Source organism: Oncorhynchus nerka, linkage group LG3 (assembly GCF_034236695.1).
Source record: "Oncorhynchus nerka isolate Pitt River linkage group LG3, Oner_Uvic_2.0, whole genome shotgun sequence".
Lineage (NCBI taxonomy): Eukaryota > Metazoa > Chordata > Actinopteri > Salmoniformes > Salmonidae > Oncorhynchus > Oncorhynchus nerka.
Genome location: NC_088398.1, coordinates 63,767,764 through 63,788,024, shown reverse-complemented (window position 1 = coordinate 63,788,024; position 20,261 = coordinate 63,767,764). Strand labels below are relative to the sequence as shown.

General features: G+C 43.3%; 2 protein-coding genes across 3 annotated transcripts in view; one reads left to right on the top strand and one right to left on the bottom strand.

The window, feature by feature from the left end:
* The first annotated feature begins 1,263 nt into the window (after window positions 1-1,263).
* LOC115116566 (probable ribonuclease ZC3H12C) lies at window positions 1,264-14,784 on the top strand. Its single transcript, XM_029645064.2, has 5 exons — window positions 1,264-1,960; window positions 2,130-2,269; window positions 12,707-12,941; window positions 13,064-13,170; window positions 13,266-14,784. The coding sequence occupies exons 1-5, from the start codon at window positions 1,272-1,274 to the stop codon at window positions 14,711-14,713; spliced, it is 2,619 nt and encodes an 872-aa protein (XP_029500924.1). The 5' UTR covers window positions 1,264-1,271; the 3' UTR covers window positions 14,714-14,784.
* Window positions 14,785-17,944: 3,160 nt separating this feature from the next.
* The window catches only part of LOC115112370 (radixin), a 65,829-nt gene continuing 63,512 nt past the window's right edge, over window positions 17,945-20,261 (bottom strand). For both annotated transcript variants that reach the window (XM_065014569.1, XM_029639393.2), the window contains one exon: window positions 17,945-20,128. In XM_065014569.1, the coding sequence (XP_064870641.1) occupies window positions 19,964-20,128 (165 nt within the window). In that variant the 3' untranslated portion in view covers window positions 17,945-19,963. The remainder of the gene's footprint in view (window positions 20,129-20,261) is intronic.

The following is a 20,261-nucleotide window of genomic DNA, read 5'->3' as shown; positions in this document are numbered from 1 at the left end:
CATAGCCCACCTATAATTTAGCCCAAACAACTACCTCTTTCCCTACTGTATTTATTTTATTTATTTATTTTGCTCCTTTGCACCCCATTATTTTTATTTCTACTTTGCACATTCTTCCACTGCAAAACTACCATTCCAGTGTTTTACTTGCTATATTGTATTTACATTGACACCATGGCCTTCTTTTTGCCTTTACCTCCCTTATCTCACCTCATTTGCTCACATCGTATATAGACTTGTTTCTACTGTATTATTGACTGTATGTTTGTTTTACTCCATGTGTAACTCTGTGTCGTTGTATGTGTCGAACTGCTTTGCTTTATCTTGGCCTGGTCGCAATTGTAAATGCAAACTTGTTCTCAACTTGCCTACCTGGTTAAATAAAGGTGAAATAAATAAATAACTCCTAACCCTAATTGTTTATTATATTGCGTATACCCCTGAGTCCAGGTTTCCCTGGGTGCCTAGATTAGTGTGTCACCGTGTTCAGATGATGCTGTAATACATGTCCCTTTTAAAGGGGTCACTGAGAAATTAGGAGGCTGGCCAATTAGAACAGGTCTTTCTTTTTTTCAGCCAATCACAAACCCCAGCACACAACCACTGATCCAAGTTTGAACATCAGGTGGTGGATGTAAAGAGTCCCCTTTAAATCATGTCAAGACAAAAAAATACTATCCTGCATTCTCCTATATGGGTGTAGGTGCAATGCAGAGTATGTTATTGAGTGTCAATTCTGCCAGGTTTGTGTGTCTTAGCACGGTGTGTTGTTAACACCGACGTTGATGAGAGCTTCTCTGACTGCTGATCTCATCGCTGCTAAAATGCAAATCAGTTGAAGTGAATGATGGAAACGATGGTTTTAAACCTGCCCTTTTGGAAATGCATCTGGTGTGTCATTCAGCCTAACGCTTAATAAGCTCTACAGCTCAGGTTACTCAATTTAGAGCTCTTCAAGGTTACCTACCGCCTGCAGCATGGGAAGTGCTGGGCTCAGTGATTTACTCTGGCTGTTATAAAGTATCTCAACAAGTTAGGAAATAGGAGTCAAATCACTTGGGGGTTAATTGTAACATTACGAAAGGTTCAGATAGAAAAGTATTGAGAATTCCCCAGATTTACAGGAGGAAACCAGTCTGACCAATGCACCTCCTTCTCCCCCAGGCTTCTGTCTCAGGATTGGTCAGAGAGCAGCCTATCAGCAGCAGTGACATTGGGGTCGTCAGGGGTCAGAGGTCCGGTGTTAGATACTGGATGTATGAGACGGCTTAATGGGCCTGAAGGACCATCTGGAGGATGAAACAGGCCACATCCTCAACCTGGGGCTGGATTTGGACTACCTCCACGTGGAAGGCACCGACCGCCAGGCCAGCTTGAGTGCCACAGTTGGCACCCACTCAGGAGCCTTGGAGGGGGACGAGACGGAGGTAGGAGGCACCCATAGCAGTGTCAGTAGTAGCAGCATCAGCAGTAGTAGTAGTTGTAGTAACTCCTCTGAAGAGAGTGCTGCGTCGGACAGCGAGGATGAGCGAGGGGTCCAACATGGCTCTGGTTCTGACGCTCAGACCACCCACCCACACCCCTGTCACCCAGCTGGGCAGGGCCCGGCACAGAGCCCCCATTCTAGAGACCCAAAACACTCCACCAACCCCTTCACAGAGTATCGCTCCAAGATGGAGTTTGCCCTGAAGCTGGGCTACTCTGAGGAGCTGGTTCTGCTGGTTGTGCGGAAGCTAGGGCCCGACGCCCTCATCAATGACATACTGGGAGAACTGGTCAAACTGGGCACCAAGTCAGAAATGGATCAGGCTGGGGGATCAGCCACCCACTCACCCTCCTCCTCCTCCTTATCCTCCTCCTCTCTGGACTCCTGCAGGCTGGACTGCTCCTCCCAGCTGCTGTTGGATGACAAGGAGAACATCAGGCCTGTGGTGGTAGATGGGAGTAATGTAGCCATGAGGTGAGTCAACACAAACTGCTGCTGCATTCAGAAACACTTTACTCAGGTTCCTTTTCACTCTGAAAAACCTTATCCACTAGTTCTTCTAATCTTTATTCTGTAGTATTATAGAAATAAACGAAAACGCCAAGAATTTCATGACCATGGATTTGTGTATGTTTTTCCACAGCCATGGGAATAAGGAAGTGTTCTCCTGTCACGGCATCCAGCTGGCAGTTGATTGGTTCCTTGAGCGAGGTCACCGTGACATCACTGTGTTTGTGCCCGCCTGGAGAAAGGAACAGTCCAGACCGGACACCCTTATCACAGGTTAACCAGCATTTCCACGTGCACCCTCAACATTCCATAACTCTCCAAACCCCCACCTTATTTAGATTAAACTCCACCCTCACTCCTGTTTTAAATCACCTCTTTCTCCCAACATTTGTGTCTTCCCTTTACTGTCAAAGGACAGTAACACCAATAACACATTTGAGGTAATTGAGGATGCTCAAATCTCAGGACATTAACCCTTAAAAACCGTGATCTATCCTCCTGAGACCCCCAAAAATGTTTGGAATTGTTTTTTTTTTACATAACATAAGTGTTTGGGGTGGAAAAAAACATGTCACCAAAAATGTATTTAGAATTTTTTTTTTTGTTATTTAAAAAAGAAAGAAGTTATTTATATTTCATGGTAAGAGCAAAATTGTCCATTGTCCTCTGTAGTGGTCATTAGGATTTAATTATGAAAACATGTACAGTAAGGGTGAAAAATGTTTTGAGAATAACATAAATATTAATTTTCACCAAGTCTGCTGCCTCAGTTTGTATGATGGCAATTTGCATATACTCCAGAATGTTATTAAGAGTGATCAGATGAATTGCAATTAATTGCAAAGTCCCTCTTTGCCATGCAAATAAACTGAATCCCACAAAAACATTTCCACTGCATTTCAGCCCTGTCACAAAAGTACCAGCTGACATCATGTCAGCGATTCTCTCGTTAACACAGGTGTGAGTGTTGACGAGGACAAGGCTGGAGATCACTCTGTTATGCTGATTGAGTTCGAATAACAGACTAGAAGCTTCAAAAGGAGGGTGGTGCTTGGAATCATTGTTCTTCCTCTGTCAACCGTGGCTACCTGCAAGGAAACCCATGCCGCAATAATTGCTTTGCGCAAAAAGGGCTTCACAGGCAAGGATATTGCTGAAGTAAGATTGCATCTATATCAACCATTTATCGGATCATCAAGAACTTCAAGGAGAGTGGTTAATTTGTTGTGAAGAAGGCTTCATGGTGCCCAAGAAAGTCCAGCAGGCGCGAGGACTGTCTCCTAAAGTTGATTCAGCTGCAGGATTTGGGCATCACCAGTATAGAGCTTGCTCAGGAATGGCAGCAGGCAGGTGTGAGTGCATCTGCCTAAAATTTTCTCTGATGAATCCCCTTTTAAATTGTTTGGGGCATTTGGAAAAAAGCTTGTCCGGAGAAGACAAGGTGAGCGCTACCATCAGTCCTGTGTCTTGCCAACAGTAAAGCATCCTGAGACAATTCATGTGTGGGGTTGCTTCTCAGCCAAGGGAGTGGGCTCACTCACAATTTTGCCTAAGAACACAGCCATGAATAAAGAATGGTACCAACACATCCTCCGAGAGCAACTTCTCCCAACCATCCAGGAACAGTTTGGTGATGAACAATGTCTTTTCCAGCATGATGGAGCACCTTGCCATAAGGCAAAAGTGATAACAACGTGGCTCGGGGAACAAAACATCGATATTTTGGGTCCATGGCCAGGAAACTCCCCAGACCTTAATCCCATTGAGAACTTGTGGTCAATCCTCAAGAGGCGGGTGGACAAACAAAAACCCACAAATTCTGACAGACTCCAAGCATTGATTATGCAAGAATGGGCTGCCATCAGTCAGGATGTGGCCCAGAAGTTAATTGACAGCATGCCAGGGCGGATTGCAGAGGTCTTGAAAAAGAAGGGTGAACACTGCAAATATTGACTCTTTGCATCAACTTAATGTAATTGTCAATAAAAGCCTTTGACACTTATGAAATGCTTGTAATTATACTTCAGTATTCTATAGTAACATCTGACAAAAAATATCTAAAGACACTGAAGCAGCAAACTTTGTGGAAATTAATATTTGTGTCATTCTCAAATCTTTTGGCCACAACTGTACATTACAGTCAATGGGCACAGTTGGTGAAAAACATCATTGTGGCATCTGGGTGTCCACTATAGAGGGCATTTCTTAATAAGCTCTTACTTAGCTCTTATTTAATGTGAAACAATTATTACACAGTCCTGCCAACTCATTTAACCTCTAGTGACTCCCCATCCCGCACGAGGGAGCAGAATCATCGACTGACACTAATTAGCATAACGCAACAGACATAAATATTCCTAGAAAATATTCCTATTCATGAAAATCACAAGTGAAATATATTGAGACACAGCTTAGCCTTTTGTTAATCACCCTGTCATCTCAGATTTTCAATATATGCTTTACAACCAAAGCTAGACAAGCATTTGTGTAAGTTTATCAATAGCCTAGCATAGCATTTTGTCCAGCTAGCAGCAGGTAACTTGGTCACGGAAATCAGAAAAGCAATCAAATTAAATTGTTTACCTTTGAGCTTTGGATGTTTTCACTCACGAGACTCCCAGTTAGATAGCCAATGTTCCTTTTTTCCAAAAATATTATTTTTGTAGGCGAAATAGCTCCGTTTGTTCTTCACGTTTGGCTGAGAAATCGCCCGGAAATTGCAGTCACAAAAACGTCGGAAAATATTCCAAATTAGCTCCATAATATCGACAGAAACATGGCAAAACTTGTTTTTAATCAATCCTCAAGGTGTTTTTCAAATAGCTATTCGATAATATATTCACCGGGACAATTGTTTTTCAGTAGGACTGATTGGAATAATGGCTACCTCACAATGCTGTAGATACCTTGGGGAATACGGAGAAAAAGTAATCTGGTTGATAGCCCATTCACTGCTCAATAGGGACGCATTGGAACGCAGCGCTTTCAAAACATGAGGCTCTTCCGGATTGGATTTTTCTCAGGCTTTTGCCTGCAATATCAGTTCTGTTATACTCAGACAATATTTTTACAGTTTTGGAAACTTTAGAGTGTTTTCTATCCTAAGCTGTCAATTATATGCATATTCTAGCATCTTGTCCTGACAAAATATCCCGTTTACTACGGGAACGTTATTTTTCCAAAAATGAAAATACTGCCCCCTAGTCACAAAAGGTTTTAACTATTCCTGGGATATTCACTCGTTAGAAGTAATTTGAATATCAAACTTACAAAAATGATAATTATTAATTACACATTTCTTTTCAAATTTCCCAAAAATGTGCTGATTCTGACGACAGCCATTTTCTTCTAACAGGAAGATAAAGTTGTCAAGGTCATACCACCACACGTGATATAATTGAACATCCCAGAATGTCCTCTCAAAGGGACAACATGACTTAATACAGTGGCTTGCCTGGCCTTAGAGATACGGACCAAGAACTGATGTTCACTAGAGAGGACAAAAATGGAGGATAAGATTAATGATTTCCCTTAATTGAAATTGAGTAACACCAATGATACTTTGTTTCAAGGCATAAACATACATTTCTGCAGTATAAAAGACTTGCATTATGTTTTATCATTGATAAAAGTTCAATATAAACACAAACATATATGATGTGTAACTATATGTCAATTTTAAAGTGTTTTTCATGGTTGCAAAGGCGAGGGATGCACACCAATTCAAGGACAAACACTTTAGACTGTTATAGACTTGTCTAACATTTTACCGATATCATTGCTTATTGTCATATAGGTGGGAATTGCGTACTTTTACATTCTCTATAGGCACAAGCCGAGCCCTGGTGTTGGGCTACTTGACATTTAAATGTTTCATCAGAAAAGAATCACAAACAAACGCTGGGTGGCTTTGTTCATGAATTCAAATCAAATCAAAATAAATGTTATTGGTCACATACACATGGTTAGCAGATGTTATTGCGAGTGTACTGCAAAGTTTCCAAAGGACGAGAAGTGAGGCAGCCCTCTCTGTCGTTGCCATCTTAATCCATTGGTTTTTACATGTCTCACCAGAGTAAAAGTCTGAAGCCATAGTCGATTTCTGCACCTAAGTTCCTAGTTTATATTATACTGTATAAGTTCAATCAATCAATCAAATGTATTTATAAAGCCCTTTTTACATCAGCCGATGTAATTGCTATACAGAAACCCAGCCTAAAACCCCAAACAGCAAGCAATGCAGATGCAGAAGCACTGTGGCTAGGAAAAACTCCCTAGAAAGGCAGGAACCCAGGAAGAAACCTAGAGAGGAACCAGGCTCTGAGGGGTGGCCAGTCCTCTTCTGGCTGTGCCGGGTGGAGATTATAAGAGTACATGGCCAAGATGTTCAAACGTTCATATATGACCAGCAGGGTCAAATAATAATAATCACATTGGTCATAGATGGTGCAACAGGTCAGCACCTTAGGGGTAAATGTCAGTTGGCTTTTCATGTGTCCGGGTGTCAACCACGGGTTGTCACGTCAACCCGGGTGTCACGTCAGTGACTCAACCCACTCAAGTGACACACCACTCCTAGGGACAGCCTGGAAGAGCACCAGTAAGCCAGTGACTCAGCCCCCGTAATAGGGTTAGAGGCAGAAAATCCCAGTGGAGAGAGGGGAACCGGCCAGGTAGAGACAGCAAGGGAGGTTCGTTGCTCCAGTGCCTTTCCGTTCACCTTCACACCCCTGGGCCAGACTACACTCAATCATAGGACCTACTGAAGAGATGAGTCTTCAATAAAGACCTAAAGGTTGAGACTGAGTCTGCATCTCTCACATGGATAGGCAGACCATTCCATAAAAATGGAGCTCTATAGGAGAAAGCCCTGCCTCCAGCTGTTTGCTTAGAAATTCTAGGGACAATAAGGAGGCCTGCATCTTGTGTAGGTATATACGGCAGGACCAAATTGGAAAGATTGGCAGGAGCAAGCCCATGTAATGCTTTGTAGGTTAGCAGTACAACCTTGAAATCAGCACAAGCCTTAACAGGAAACCAGTGTAGAGAGGCTAGCACTGGAGTAATATGATCACATTTTTTAGTTCTGGTCAAAATTCTAGCAGCCGTGTTTTGTTTTTTTAAATGTATTTATTTAACCAGGTAGGCCAGTTGAGAACAAGTTCTCATTTACAGCTGCGACCTGGCCAAGATAAAGCAAAGCAGTGCGACAATAGTCAACAACACAGAGTTAGACATGGGATAAACAAATGTACAGTCAATAACAATAGAAAAATCTGTATACAGTGTGTGTAAATTAAGTAAGGAGCTTAGGCAATAAATAGGCCGATAGTGGCGAAGTAATTACAATTTAGCAATTTACACTGGAGTGATATGTGCAGATGAGGATGTGCAAGTAGAAATACTGGTGCGCAAAAGAGCAGAAAAACAAAAACAAATATGGGGATGAGGTAGGTGGTTGGTTGGATGGGCTATTTACAGATGGGCTGTGAACAGCTGCAGCGATCGGTAAGCTGCTCTGACGCTGACGCTTAAAGTTAGTGAGGGAGATATAAGTCTCCAACTTCAGTGATTTTTGTTCCAGTCATTGGCAGCAGAAAACTGGAAGGAAAGGCGGCCAAAGTAGTTGTTGGCTTTGGGGATGACCAGTGAAATATACCTGCTGGAACGCATGCTACGGGTAGGAGTTGCTATGGTGACCAGTGAGCTGAGAAAGGCGGAGCTTTACCTAGCAAGGACCTATAGATGACCTGGAGCCAGTGGATTTGGCGACGAATATGTAGCGAGGACCAGCCAACAAGAGCATACAGGTTGCAGTGGTGGGTAGTATATGGGGCTTTGGTGACAAAATGGATAGTACTGTGATAGACTGCATCCAATTTGCTGAGTAGAATATTGGAGGTTATTTTGTAAATGACATCGCCGAAGTCAAGGATCGGTAGGATAGTCAGTTTTACGAGGGTACGTTTGGCAGCATGAGTGAAGGAGGCTTGCGAAATAATAAATAGAAAGCCGATTCTAGATTTAACTTTGGTTTGGAGATGCTTAATGTGAGTCTGGAAGGAGAGTTTACAGTCTAGCCAGACACCAAGGTATTTGTAGTTGTCCACATATTCTAAGTTAGATCCGTCCAGAGTAGTGATGCTGGTCGGGTGGGTGGGTGCGGGCAGAGATCGGTTGAAGAGCATGCATTTTGTTATACGAGCATTTAAGAGAAGTTGGAGGCCACGGAAGGAGTGTTGTTTAGCACTAACTGAAGTATTTTTAGTGCTTTATCCAGGTAGACGGAAAGTAGAGCATTGCATTTGTCTAATCTAGAAGTGACAAAAGCATGGATGAATTTTTCTGCATCATTTTTGGACAGGAAGTTTCAGATTTTTGTAATGTTATGTAGATGGGAAAAAGCTGTCCTTGAAACAGTCTTGATATGTTCGTCAAAAGAGAGATCAGGGTCCAGAGTAACGCTGAGGTCCTTTTATTTGAGACAACTGTACAACCATCAAGATTAGTTGTCAGATACAACAGAATATATTTTTGTTTCTTGTGTCCTAGAACTAGCATCTTTGTTTTGTCCAAGTTTAAAAGTAAAACATTTGCCACCATCCACTTCCTTATGTCTGAAACACAGTCTTCCAGGGAGGGAAATGTTGGGGCTTCACCATGTTTTAATGGAATGTACAGCTGTGCATCGTCCGCATAGGAGTGAATGTTAACATTATGTTTTTGAATGACATTACCAAGAGGTAAAAATATATAGTGAAAACAATAGTGGTCCTAAAACAGAACCTTGAGGAACACCGGAATTTACAGTTGAATTGTCAGAGGACAAACCATCCACAGAGAAAAACTGATATCTTTCATGACAGATATGATCTAAACCAGGCCAGAACATGTCTGTGTAGACCAATTTGGGTTTCCAATCTCTCCAAAAGAACGTGGTGATCGATGGGATCAAAAGCAGCACTAAGGTCCAGGAGCACGAGGACAGATGCAGAGCCTTGGTCTGATGCCATTAAAAGGTAATTTACCACCGTCACTAGTGCAGTCTCAGTGCTATGAAGGGGTCTAAAACCAGACTGAAGTGGTTCATATACATGATTTGCCTTCAGGAAGGCAGTGAATTGCTGTGCAACATTTTTTTCAAAACATTTTGAGAGGAATGGGAGATTCGATATAGGTCGATAGTTTTTATATTTTCTGGGTCAAGGTTTGGATTTTTCAAGAGAGGTTTATATTACTGCCACTTTTAGTGAGTTTGGTACACATCCAGTGGATATGGAGGCGTTTATTATGTTTAACATTGGAGGGCCATGTACAGGAAGCAGCTCTTTCAGTAGTTTAGATGGAATAGGGTCTAGTATGCAGCTTGAAGGTTTAGAGGCCATGACTATTTTAGTCAATGTGTCAAGAGATATAGTATTAAAAACTTGAGTGTCTCCCTTGATCCTAGGCCCTGGAAGTGTTGCGCAGACTCAGGACAACTGAGCTTTGGAGAAATACGCATATTTAAAGAGGAGTCCGTAGTTTGCTTTCTAATTATCATGATCTTTTCCTCAAAGAAGTTCATGAATTTATCACTGCTGAACTGAAAGCCATCCTTTGCTTGGGGAATGCTGCTTTTTAGTTAGCTTTGCGACAGTATCAAAAATAAATGTTGAATTGTTCTTATTCTCCTCAATTAATTTGGAAAAATAGGATGATCGAGCTGCAGTGAGGGCTCTTCGATACTGCATGGTACTGTTTTTCCAAGATAATCGGAAGACTTCCAGTTTGGTGTAGTGCCATTTCCATTCCAATTTTCTGGAAGCTTGCTTCAGGGCTCTGATATTTTCTGTATACCAGGGAGCTAGTTTCTTATGACAAATGTTTTTTGTTTTTTTGTGGTGCGACTGCATCTAGGGTATTACACAAGTAAAAAAAATTGTACTCTGACGTTTTTGGGTAGGTGGAGGGAGTCTGGAAGGAAATTTAGGAATCATTGGGTTGTTCAAGAATTTATAGCACGGCTTTTGATGACCCTTGGTTGGGGTCTGAGCAGATTATTTGTTGTGATTGAAAAAGTAAGAAATGGTGGTCCGATAGTCCAGGATTATGAGGAAAAATATTAGATCAATATTTATTCCACAGGACAAAACTAGGTCCAGAGTATGACTGTGGCAGTGAGAAGGTCCGGAGACATGTTGGACAAAATCCACTGAGTCGATGATGATGAAAGCCTTTTGGAGTGTGTCTGTGGACTTTGTAATATTTGTAACTTTGTAATGTAATATTATCTGCCATGACTACAAGGTCCGAAAGGAATTCAGGGAAGAATGCTGAATAAGGTCATTTTATGGGGGGGGAGGTGAAATTTGCTATCGTAAATGTTAGCAACACATCCGCTTTTGCGGGAAGCGCATGTTTCAGTTAGGCCAATCACATCAAGACTATGATCAGTGATGAGTTCATTGACTATAACTGCCTTGGAATTGAGGGATCAAACATGAAGTAGCCCTATTTTGAGATGTGAGATACTGTATCACAATCTCTTTCAATAATGACAGGAATGGAGGAGGTCTTTATTCCAGTGAGATTGCTAGAGCAAACACTGCCATGTTTAGTTTTGCCCAACCTAAATTGAGGCACAGACATGGTCTCAATGGGGATAGCTGGGCTGACTACACTGACTGTGCTTGTAGCAGACTCCACTAAGCTGGCAGGCTGGCTAACAGCCTGCTGCCTGGCCTGCACCCTATCTCATTGTGGAGTTAGATGAGTTAGAGCCCTGCCTATGTTCATACATAAGATGAGAGCACCCATCCAGCTAGGATGGAGACCATCACTCCTCAGTAGGCCAGGCTTGGTCCTGTTTGTGGGTGAGTCCCAGGAAGAGGGCCAATTATCTACAAATTCTATCTTTTGGGAGGGGCAGAAATCAGTTTCCAACAGCGATTGAGTTGTGAGAATGCTGTCGAGCTCATCATTCCCCCTAACTGGGAGGGGGCCAGAGACAATTACTCGATGCCGACACATCTTTCTAGCTGATTTACACGCTGAAGGTATGTTGCGCTTGGTGACCTCTGACTGTTTCATCCTAACATTGTTCGTGCCAACGTGGATAACAATATCCCTATACTCTCTACACTCGCCAGTTTTAGCCTTAGCCAGCACCATCTTCAGACTAGCCTTAACGTAGGTAGCCCTGCCACCTGGTAAACAGTGTACGATCGCTGATCGATTCTTTACTGCAGGTCTAATACTGAGAGTAATGGAGTCGCCAATGACTAGGGTTTTCAATTTGTCAGAGCTGATTTGTCAGAGCTAACCATGTGACATCTCACCATTAAATGCGCTGCATGGTCTAACTGACATCTTTATTGGCCTTGCATGCAGCAGTAAATAACAATAGTGTGGCTTTATACAAGGAGTACCGGTACAGAATCAATGTGTCAATGTGCGGGGGCACCGGCGTCAAGGTAACTGAGGTAATTATGTACATGTAGGTAGAGTTATTAAAGTGGCTATGCATTGATAATAACAGAGAGTAGCAGCAGCGTGGGTGGGGAGGCAATGCAAATAGTCTGGGTATCCATTTGATTACCTGTTCAGGAGTGTTATGGCTTGAGGGTAGAAGCTGTTTAGAAGTCTCTTGGACCTAGACTTGGCACTCCGGTACCGCTTGCTGTGCAGTAGCAGAAAGAACAGTCTATGACTAGGGTGACTGGAGTCTTTGATAATTTTTAGGGCCTTCCTCTGACACCGCCTGGTTTAGAGGTCCAGGATGGCAGGAAGCTTGGCCCGAGTGATGTACTGGGCCGTACGCCCTACCCTCTGTAGGGCCTTGCGGTCGGAGGCCGAGCAGTTGCCATACCAGGCAGTGATGCAACCCGTCAGGATGACCTCAATGGTGCAGCTGTAAAACCTTTTGAGGATCTGAGGACCCATGCCAAATCATTTTCAGTCTCCTGAGGGGGAATAGGTTTTGTCGTGCCCTCTTCACGACTGTCTTGGTGTGCTTGGACCATCTTAGTTTGTTTGTGATGTGGACACCAAGGAACTTGAAGTTCTTAACCTGTTCCACTCCACTACAGCCCCGTCGATGAGAATGGGGACGTGCTCGGTCCTCCTTTTCCTGTAGTCCACAATCATCTCCTTTGTCTTGATCACGTTGAGGGAGAGGTTGTTGTCCTTGCACCACACGATCAGGTCTCTGACCTCCTCCCTATAGGCTGTCTCATCATTGTATGTGATCAGGCCTATCACTGTTGTGTCATCTGCAAATTTAATGATGGTGTTGGAGTTGTGCCTGGCCATGCAGTCATGAGTGAACAGGGAGTACAGGAGGGCACTGAGCACGCACCCCTGAGGTGCCCCTGTGTTGAGGATCAGCGTGGAGGATGTGTTGTTACTTACCAATACCACCTAGGGGCGGCCCATCAGGAAGTCCAGGATCCAGTTGCAGTGGGAAGTGACCAGCCTTTCAAAGCATTTCATGGCTACAGACGTGAGTGTTACGGGTCGGTAGTCATTTTGGCAGGTTACCTTAGTGTCAAAGAAGTGACCTACCATCAACCAATCATGTGAATGGGGAGCTATATGGAGCTATACAGAGCCCTACGCATTATTACAAAATTTGAAAGGCGCATGGCGATGTGTTACGGTCCTCAATTTGGCCTCTGCAATTGCGTTACATAATGCATACCTCTCTCTCTCTCTCTCTTCTCTCTCTAGACCAGGAGATATTGCGGCATCTGGAGAAAGACAAGATCCTTGTGTTCACTCCCTCTCGTCGGGTCCAGGGCCGCCGGGTGGTCTGCTACGACGACCGCTTCATCGTCAAGCTGGCCTACGAGTCTGACGGCATAATCGTCTCTAACGACAACTACCGGGACCTGGCCAATGAGAAGCCAGAGTGGAAGAAGTTCATTGACGAGCGGTTGCTCATGTATACGTTCGTCAATGACAAGTATGGAAGTCCCACCAACACAGTGGACAAAGAGCCTATCACTATTAGTATCTGGAGTTGTTTTTCCAAGGGGATTGATCTGTGGATATCTGATGGTGTGTCTGGTATGTGGTTGTGTCCAGGTTCATGCCTCCTGATGATCCTCTGGGTCGCCATGGTCCCAGTCTGGAGAACTTCCTGAGGAAGAGACCAGTTATCCCAGAACACAGGAAGCAGCAATGTCCCTATGGTAACACCTAGCCATTCTCTCTTATAAGTCATTCATTCAGCCTCTTTTGGTTTGTCTCAAAATTGAGAGTTAACCATCCTGTATTCTCTCCTTAGGGAAGAAGTGCACTTACGGCCACAAGTGTAAGTTCCTCCACCCTGAGAGAGGCAGTCAGCCCCAACGCGCTGTGGCCGACGAGCTGCGTGCCAAGAACTCCTCTTCATCCTCTACGTCTTCCTCCAAAATGGTGGGCGAGGCTCTGATGGTGAAGAGTCACAGCATGTCCAGCAGCTCCAGGGTAGACGGGATGCCAGACGCCCACCAAGCTCTCCCAAAGAGACAGTCGGACCCCAGCCTTTGCGTCCCCTCCTACAACGACCTCCTGGAAGAGCGTCTGGGCAGGAGGACTAAAGCAGAGGCCCACAGAGGGAGTAGCAGCAGCAGTAGCAGCAGCAGCAGCCTCCTGGCTTCTGCTCCTGGGGGACCTCCTTCCAGCCACGGCTTCTCTCTTCAGGACTGGGGGAACACCTCCTCCAGAGCTCCAGGGCTGTCGGGGCTTGGTCACTCAAAGTCATACTCCACCTGTGAATCCCCAGAGCTAAACTACCACTCCCTGATGGGGGCTTACTCCAGCCTAAGCCTGGTAGTGCCGCGGAGCCCCGATCGGCTGTTCCCATCTGACCTACGGATGGGCTCAATGGTGTCTGACTGCAGCAGCGAGGGCAGCGTGAGCTCAGACTCCTTCTCCCCTGATCCCCTGCTGGATGACAGCCTCAAGTGCCACTATCCCCACCCCCATCACCACCACCATCACTGCCCTAGCTGCTACCCACATCACCCCAACCACCCACCCCCTGGTTTTACCCAGCACCCCCATGGAGGCTCCCACCATGGATACCCTCTAGCTCAGAGCAGCCTGGAGGATCCTCCCTCCTCCCTCCACCACTTCAAGGCCCAGCTCTCCTACCTTCCTCCCCATATTCAGCAACCGTCTGTGGGGAGCCACTCTGGCTGTTCTGGGAACTACCCTCCCCAACCTCTATCCCAGACCTCAAGCCCCCATTCCCACTCTCACAGCTCTCCTCTGGGGCATAACCTGGGGGGCTCCACCTGGCAGGACAACAACAGCCTCTACAAGCAATCCCCTGTCCACCCAAGGAGGATCTACCCTGAGCCAGGACAGGAGCAGCGACTGGCCAGATGGGACCCCCACTACAAGCATCCCCCCCAGGCCTGCTACGAGCCTTTCACTTTCCAGTCCCTGCCTGAGGGCCGCAAACAACCCTGGCACTCGCCCTGGCCCAGGGGGACACACTCTCCCCATCCTCAATCCCTTTCCTCCTCCCATCTTCCACCTCTTACCCACCACTCTACGGCCCCCCAGCACCAGGAGCCCCCTGCCCTGGGCAGATACCAGAACGTCAGGGAGAATGTGTTTGTCAACCTGTGTAACATCTTCCCCCCAGAGCTGGTGAGGGTGGTGATGGTGAGGAACCCCCATGTGATGGACGCCCAGCAGCTGGCTGCAGCCATCCTGGCTGAGAAGTCCCAGGCTGGCTACTGAGTACCGACACTACTGTAGCAGAGGAAATAAGTGGCGTGCTCAACTCTATAGTCTCCCCAAAACATCTACGATGCAGGGGAAGATGCTTTATCTTTTTCCATCAAATATTATTTTTTCAACCTTATTGGGGTTTTTTTCACTGCCCTGCTCGTTCATTACTGTTGTGTGGTATGAGAACACCTTCAGCACTAAGGTCAGGATTCCGGAGATTCTGAATGGGATGTGTTGCTTTAATTAATTTATTTTGTAATATATTTTAAATTATTTCTATAGTTTTTCATATTTTTTAATGGCACTTTTCATAGATTTATTTATGATTTTTATTTTATTTTTGGAAATCATATCATAGTGTAAGGAGGGCTCAAGTGTTTCAGGGTGCTTCAGAGTTAGGGAAAGTCCTGAGGTGTCAAAACAGGGTGAATTCTGGGATTCCAAATCTAGGGTATGGTTTGTCGTCATAAAATTACACTTCCAAACATTTCAACTTAAAACTTAAAACTTACAAAGCAAATACATAAGTCCAAGCTACACTGATTTCATTTTATCCCTGTCATTTCTCATCAGAGAATTGTTAAAACAGGTGGTGAATTTGATATCATTGTTGAAAGATTTAATGAATTTCCCCTTTAGAGAAGTGAAACGCAGGAACTCCAACTGTTAAAGGCCTAATAAAGTTCATGTGAAAACCCCAGATTATTGTTTACTCTTACATACAGGAGCAAGTTCCTCTCTGGGGAGAGACCAAAAACTTACTTCACAGCATGGAAGATTGCGATATTGATTTTCTTTTCCTTTTTTTAATCATTTTTCTTTGTCCTCCAAAAAACATTCTGGCCATTGAAATCATATCAAGATGGTTCTTGAGGATATTCAAACTAGTGCAGGTGCACTGTTCGTTTTAACAGTTTTTTTAATATATATTTTCTTTTACGTATGAATGTGTTAATTTATTTGTCCCTTTGTCATTTTCATTATGAGTAAGAGTATTTTAGTTAAAGAGGGTATCATTACAAGAGAAGACGTCTGGTGTAACCATCCAGACAGACAGACAACTGTAACTTCAGTCTGTGGACAGGGTATTTCTAAACCCTACCTCCTGGCTTAGAATCCATTGTAAATTGTCACTATCACTGAGTGAATATAATAAATAGTTAGGCAATGACACCTCTCACACAGCAGTCCAAAACACTGGACTTGTGTTGCCAAGGTAACCTGACCACCACATACTTTAGTGAACAAGAGAATGCCTCTCCTCGTTGATACAAATTGTATCCTATTAACTTAAACCAGATCATTGTTTTATATGAGAATATTTATACAAAAGGTATTTTGAGTATATGTGGCGTAATTGGTCACATTTGTTACAGTTCTAAAATATACTGAACAAAAATATAAACGCAACATGTAAAGTATTGATCCCATGTTTCATACAAGATCCCAGATATTTTCCATAAGCACAAGAAGCATATTTCTCTCAAATGTTTACATCCCTGTTAATGAGCATTTATTTTTTGCCAGGATAATCCAGATGTGGCATATCAAGAAGCTGATTAAACAGCATTGTCATTACACAGGAGCAACTTTTGTTCAGTATATATTTTGTGATTTAAAAAAATTGTGTTTTAAGAAGTATTTGTGAAAGAAAAGGGCATCAAATGCAATTTCTTCAAACTACTGTACTGTGATTGATGATCAGCATACAGAGAGGACAGAAAAAGGTATGTGATATCCGGGTTCCTTGGGACGTCCCTACTCCATTGAAGTTGACATTTGAAATGGTTAAGGTTTGGGTTAGGTAATGGTTAGGATGGAGGTGAGGGTTTAAGGTAGGGATGTCCCAAGGATTCCGGATAGCGCTGATCGACAGGAAAAGGTGGGTTGTTGTTTTATTATTGTTGAACTGAAATTGTGTTGGGTGGTCTCAGTCATGTGAGTGTGACTGTGGGGGTCAGCTTTATGGTGAAGCCATTATTTGTTCACCATCAGCCTCTATTGACAGTCATGATCTTTCTCTTAATATATTTCTGTACAGTGGTTCTCAGCTCTCTCTTCAAACTAAGGCTATCCCTTCAGAGGATCAGTGGAACACCGCTGACTTGACAAAGACAGCACTTAGTCTCTGGAACCAGTTTCTCAACATGACAACAGCCAAAAGTGAATTATTTTAGCTGAGCAACGTGTAGCACCTTCTAGGGCACTATGTGCCAGTGTGCTTGTGTGTGTGGCAGAGTATTAAATGCCTCTACATGGCATTGTGCTTCTTTTAACCACATCTGATGATAGTCTGAACCATGTTCAGTTAAAAAATGTAATATTTTTCCATGTTCAGATTTTTTAAAGAGATGTTTTTGGAATTCTGTGTGATGTTTTGAAATTTTTATCAGCATTAAGATATTTGAGGGGAATTGTTTGGGTGGTTTTCCTCAGTGTCACTGGATATAGCCTGTGCTGTACTCTACTGTTAATCTCTGCTATAATGAAACACCCTTTGATGAGGTGACTTGTTCGGTTTGTTCGGTTTGCAGACAGTGTATGTATACTGTATGTCAGTGGAGGCTGCTGAGGGAAGGACAGCTCCTAATGCTGGCTGGATTGAGTAAATGGAATGGCATCAAACATGGAAATCATGTATTTGATACCATTCCACTTAATCTGCTCCAGCCATTACCACGAGGCCGTCCTCCCCAATTTAGGTGCCACCAACCTCCTGTGGTATATGTGCTGGTTTTTGTATACAGTACTTGGTTGAATTTCTTCCACCAATTTTTTTATCATTTTGGAATTTGGTTAATTTTATTTTATCTGACTGGTTAGTATATTATTCTATTTGACTGTTTGTTTCATTGTGTCCGTCTGTATCCAAGGCCTACAATTCAGGTTTAAAAAACAGTTTGTCAGACACCTCTCCAAATACCATGTATAATTTATTTAAATATTCATCCCTGTTGTGCTTTAAATCCAACATAATTTGTGCTACAATAAAACTGTTAAATCTAATAAATGCCTTATAAAAGTGCGAAAAATAAGGTTGGGATGCAGTATTCCGTCAGGGACCAAAGCAATTGGCAAAATGATTGAGGGTTAGCCTATGTTATGTATGTATTATGATGATCCTCTCTTCACAGGTCAACATGGGTCATTTCAAGCCAAAATGTAATGGAGGAAAATGGAGAACTGTGACCTGATATGATGTTGATGTTCTTGCCTTAGTGACTGTACAGTATGTGAATGGGGGGGGGGGGGGGCAACGCATGTTAAAACAATGAGCTTTAAGTACCGTAACCCCAGAGCACGTGACTCTTTATAATACTCTGGCATGTGTAGCAGTCTTACTTGCTGATTCAGGGAACTGAGGCCAAATGGAAAATGTTGACTCCTCATGAGTTATGAATAATAAAGCAATAAAGCCTTACTCAAGGTGGTGACGATGAGTCTTTTTCGGGGGGAAAGGAATGGGTTTGCTGCCTAAATTGTTCTCAGGTTAATTTAGATACAGTAGGATGCTAGTGAGGCATGTGTGTATCATGTGATAATGAAATTTCAACACTCGGGGGGCATATGTCAGACATGTAGTGTAGCCTACACTGAATGGGATGACAGGTTAATGACACTTAATAAGAAGCTCGTCATTTCAACATCATGATAATAATGCTACTTTCCTCCACTTTTGCATGTCAATTCAAATAGGCCTACCTGAAATATTCTTCACAAACTTTTATATCTATTTTTTTTATTATTGTCATACTGAACGGAATGTCTGAAGATGATGCGTACATAAATAAACTCCAACATCTGAAATTACATTTAAAATCAAAACAGTTGTTACATTTACTGTGGTGATGAAGTTGAATGAATAACCTGGTGTGTTGTCATCCACAACACTACACATGTACTTTGGAAGGGTTACCACCACTTTAGTTATGGGTTTAACTTAAATGATCACATCTAGAAGAGGTCAGTACATATAGTACATACTGTACTTTGGTTGACATTTAAGGATAACACAGTTGACATGACTATTTGACCTAGTCTTAGATTTCCCAGACTGGAACATTGGTTACATTGTGGGAGGCAACCCGTCAGTCTAGATAGAGACTGTTTTACCAGTTGTAGGAGGAGCTAGACAGATCATTGGTTACATTGTGGGAGGCAACCCGTCAGTCTAGATAGAGACTGTTTTACCAGTTGTAGGAGGAGCTAGACAGATCATTGGTTACATTGTGGGAGGCAACCCGTCAGTCTAGATAGAGACTGTTTTACCAGTTGTAGGAGGAGCTAGCCAGATCATTTGTTACATAACCTTAGTGTCAAAACCATGATTTAGACTACTAAAATGTCTCAGGTGGTTTTATGGTTATTTTCCCTTCACTCATTCTTGAAATGCCTGGAAGGTGATTCATCTGGAATGTTCAAAATAAACAGTTCCTCATACCACTCCGTCCATATAATATTGAACTGCTGCCTCCCTCCCATTCTACCCTCATCCAACCTGGGATAAATACTTTAACTGACTGGAAGTAAGAAATATACATGGATTCTTTATTGTGGACCAAAATATATGTTAACAAAACCGTCAATGGACGGTGAATAACACAAACGTATAGGTTTGAAGGGACAAATAAAAAGCTGTGTTCAAATTCTGAAGGAATTAAACCACTGGTTCAACATCAGCTGACCCATGACTAGAGCACAGCTAACTCACCACAGTTAAATATGAAACCAAAACTGAAGTAATGTAAATGAAATGAGACGAATAAGGCAGTTTAAGAAAACCATTTAAATACTTGATCACAAACAAAAAAAAGTAAGGTACGATATTTAAAGCTTTACATACATGCTTGTCAACGACATCAAAAAGCTACAAATGGCAATTCTCTCAATAAAAGCAAGATATTCACTAATTTCTCTCTACATTATTTAAAAAAAAATCCATTCTTACATCAGACATGCAAGGGTTAAATTGTCCTTTGCTCAAGGAGAAGTTCATTTCGGCAGGATATGTTGCTTGTCATTCCAGATTGGATGATTCCAGATGTGGTTGGGTGGAGCTCTAAGCATGGAGCGGTTTGATTGGCCAACCGCTAGTGGGCAGAGCTTTGGCAAGGAGTAGTGGGTGGGACATTGAATCCACACACCTCTGGCCTTTTTGCAAGTACGGATTTGGGGGAACGGGGTGGGAACGAGCAGGGTCGGCTATCCAAGAAAGTGAGCTGTTGTCATGGCAACGCGGGGGTGGGAGGGCGCTGACTCTTACATGGACTCGAACTCGTCAATGCGCTGCTTGGTGTTGCCCTGTCGGATCTGGCGCAGGGTTTTGTACTTGTCCCTCCCAGCCTTCACATTCTCCGCATGTAGCATGTCATTCTGGGTCTTCTTGGTGTCGTCCCTCGCCTGAGCCAACTCTGAACTCAGAGCCTGACAAAGAGGGAGAGGGGAAGTTGCAGACAGATGGTGTATTGTTCAACATATTATCAGCAAACTGTTGATCTACTGACCCAAACACTAGCCCTAAACATAACCCTACATTTTTTTGCAGTTGATAGCTACA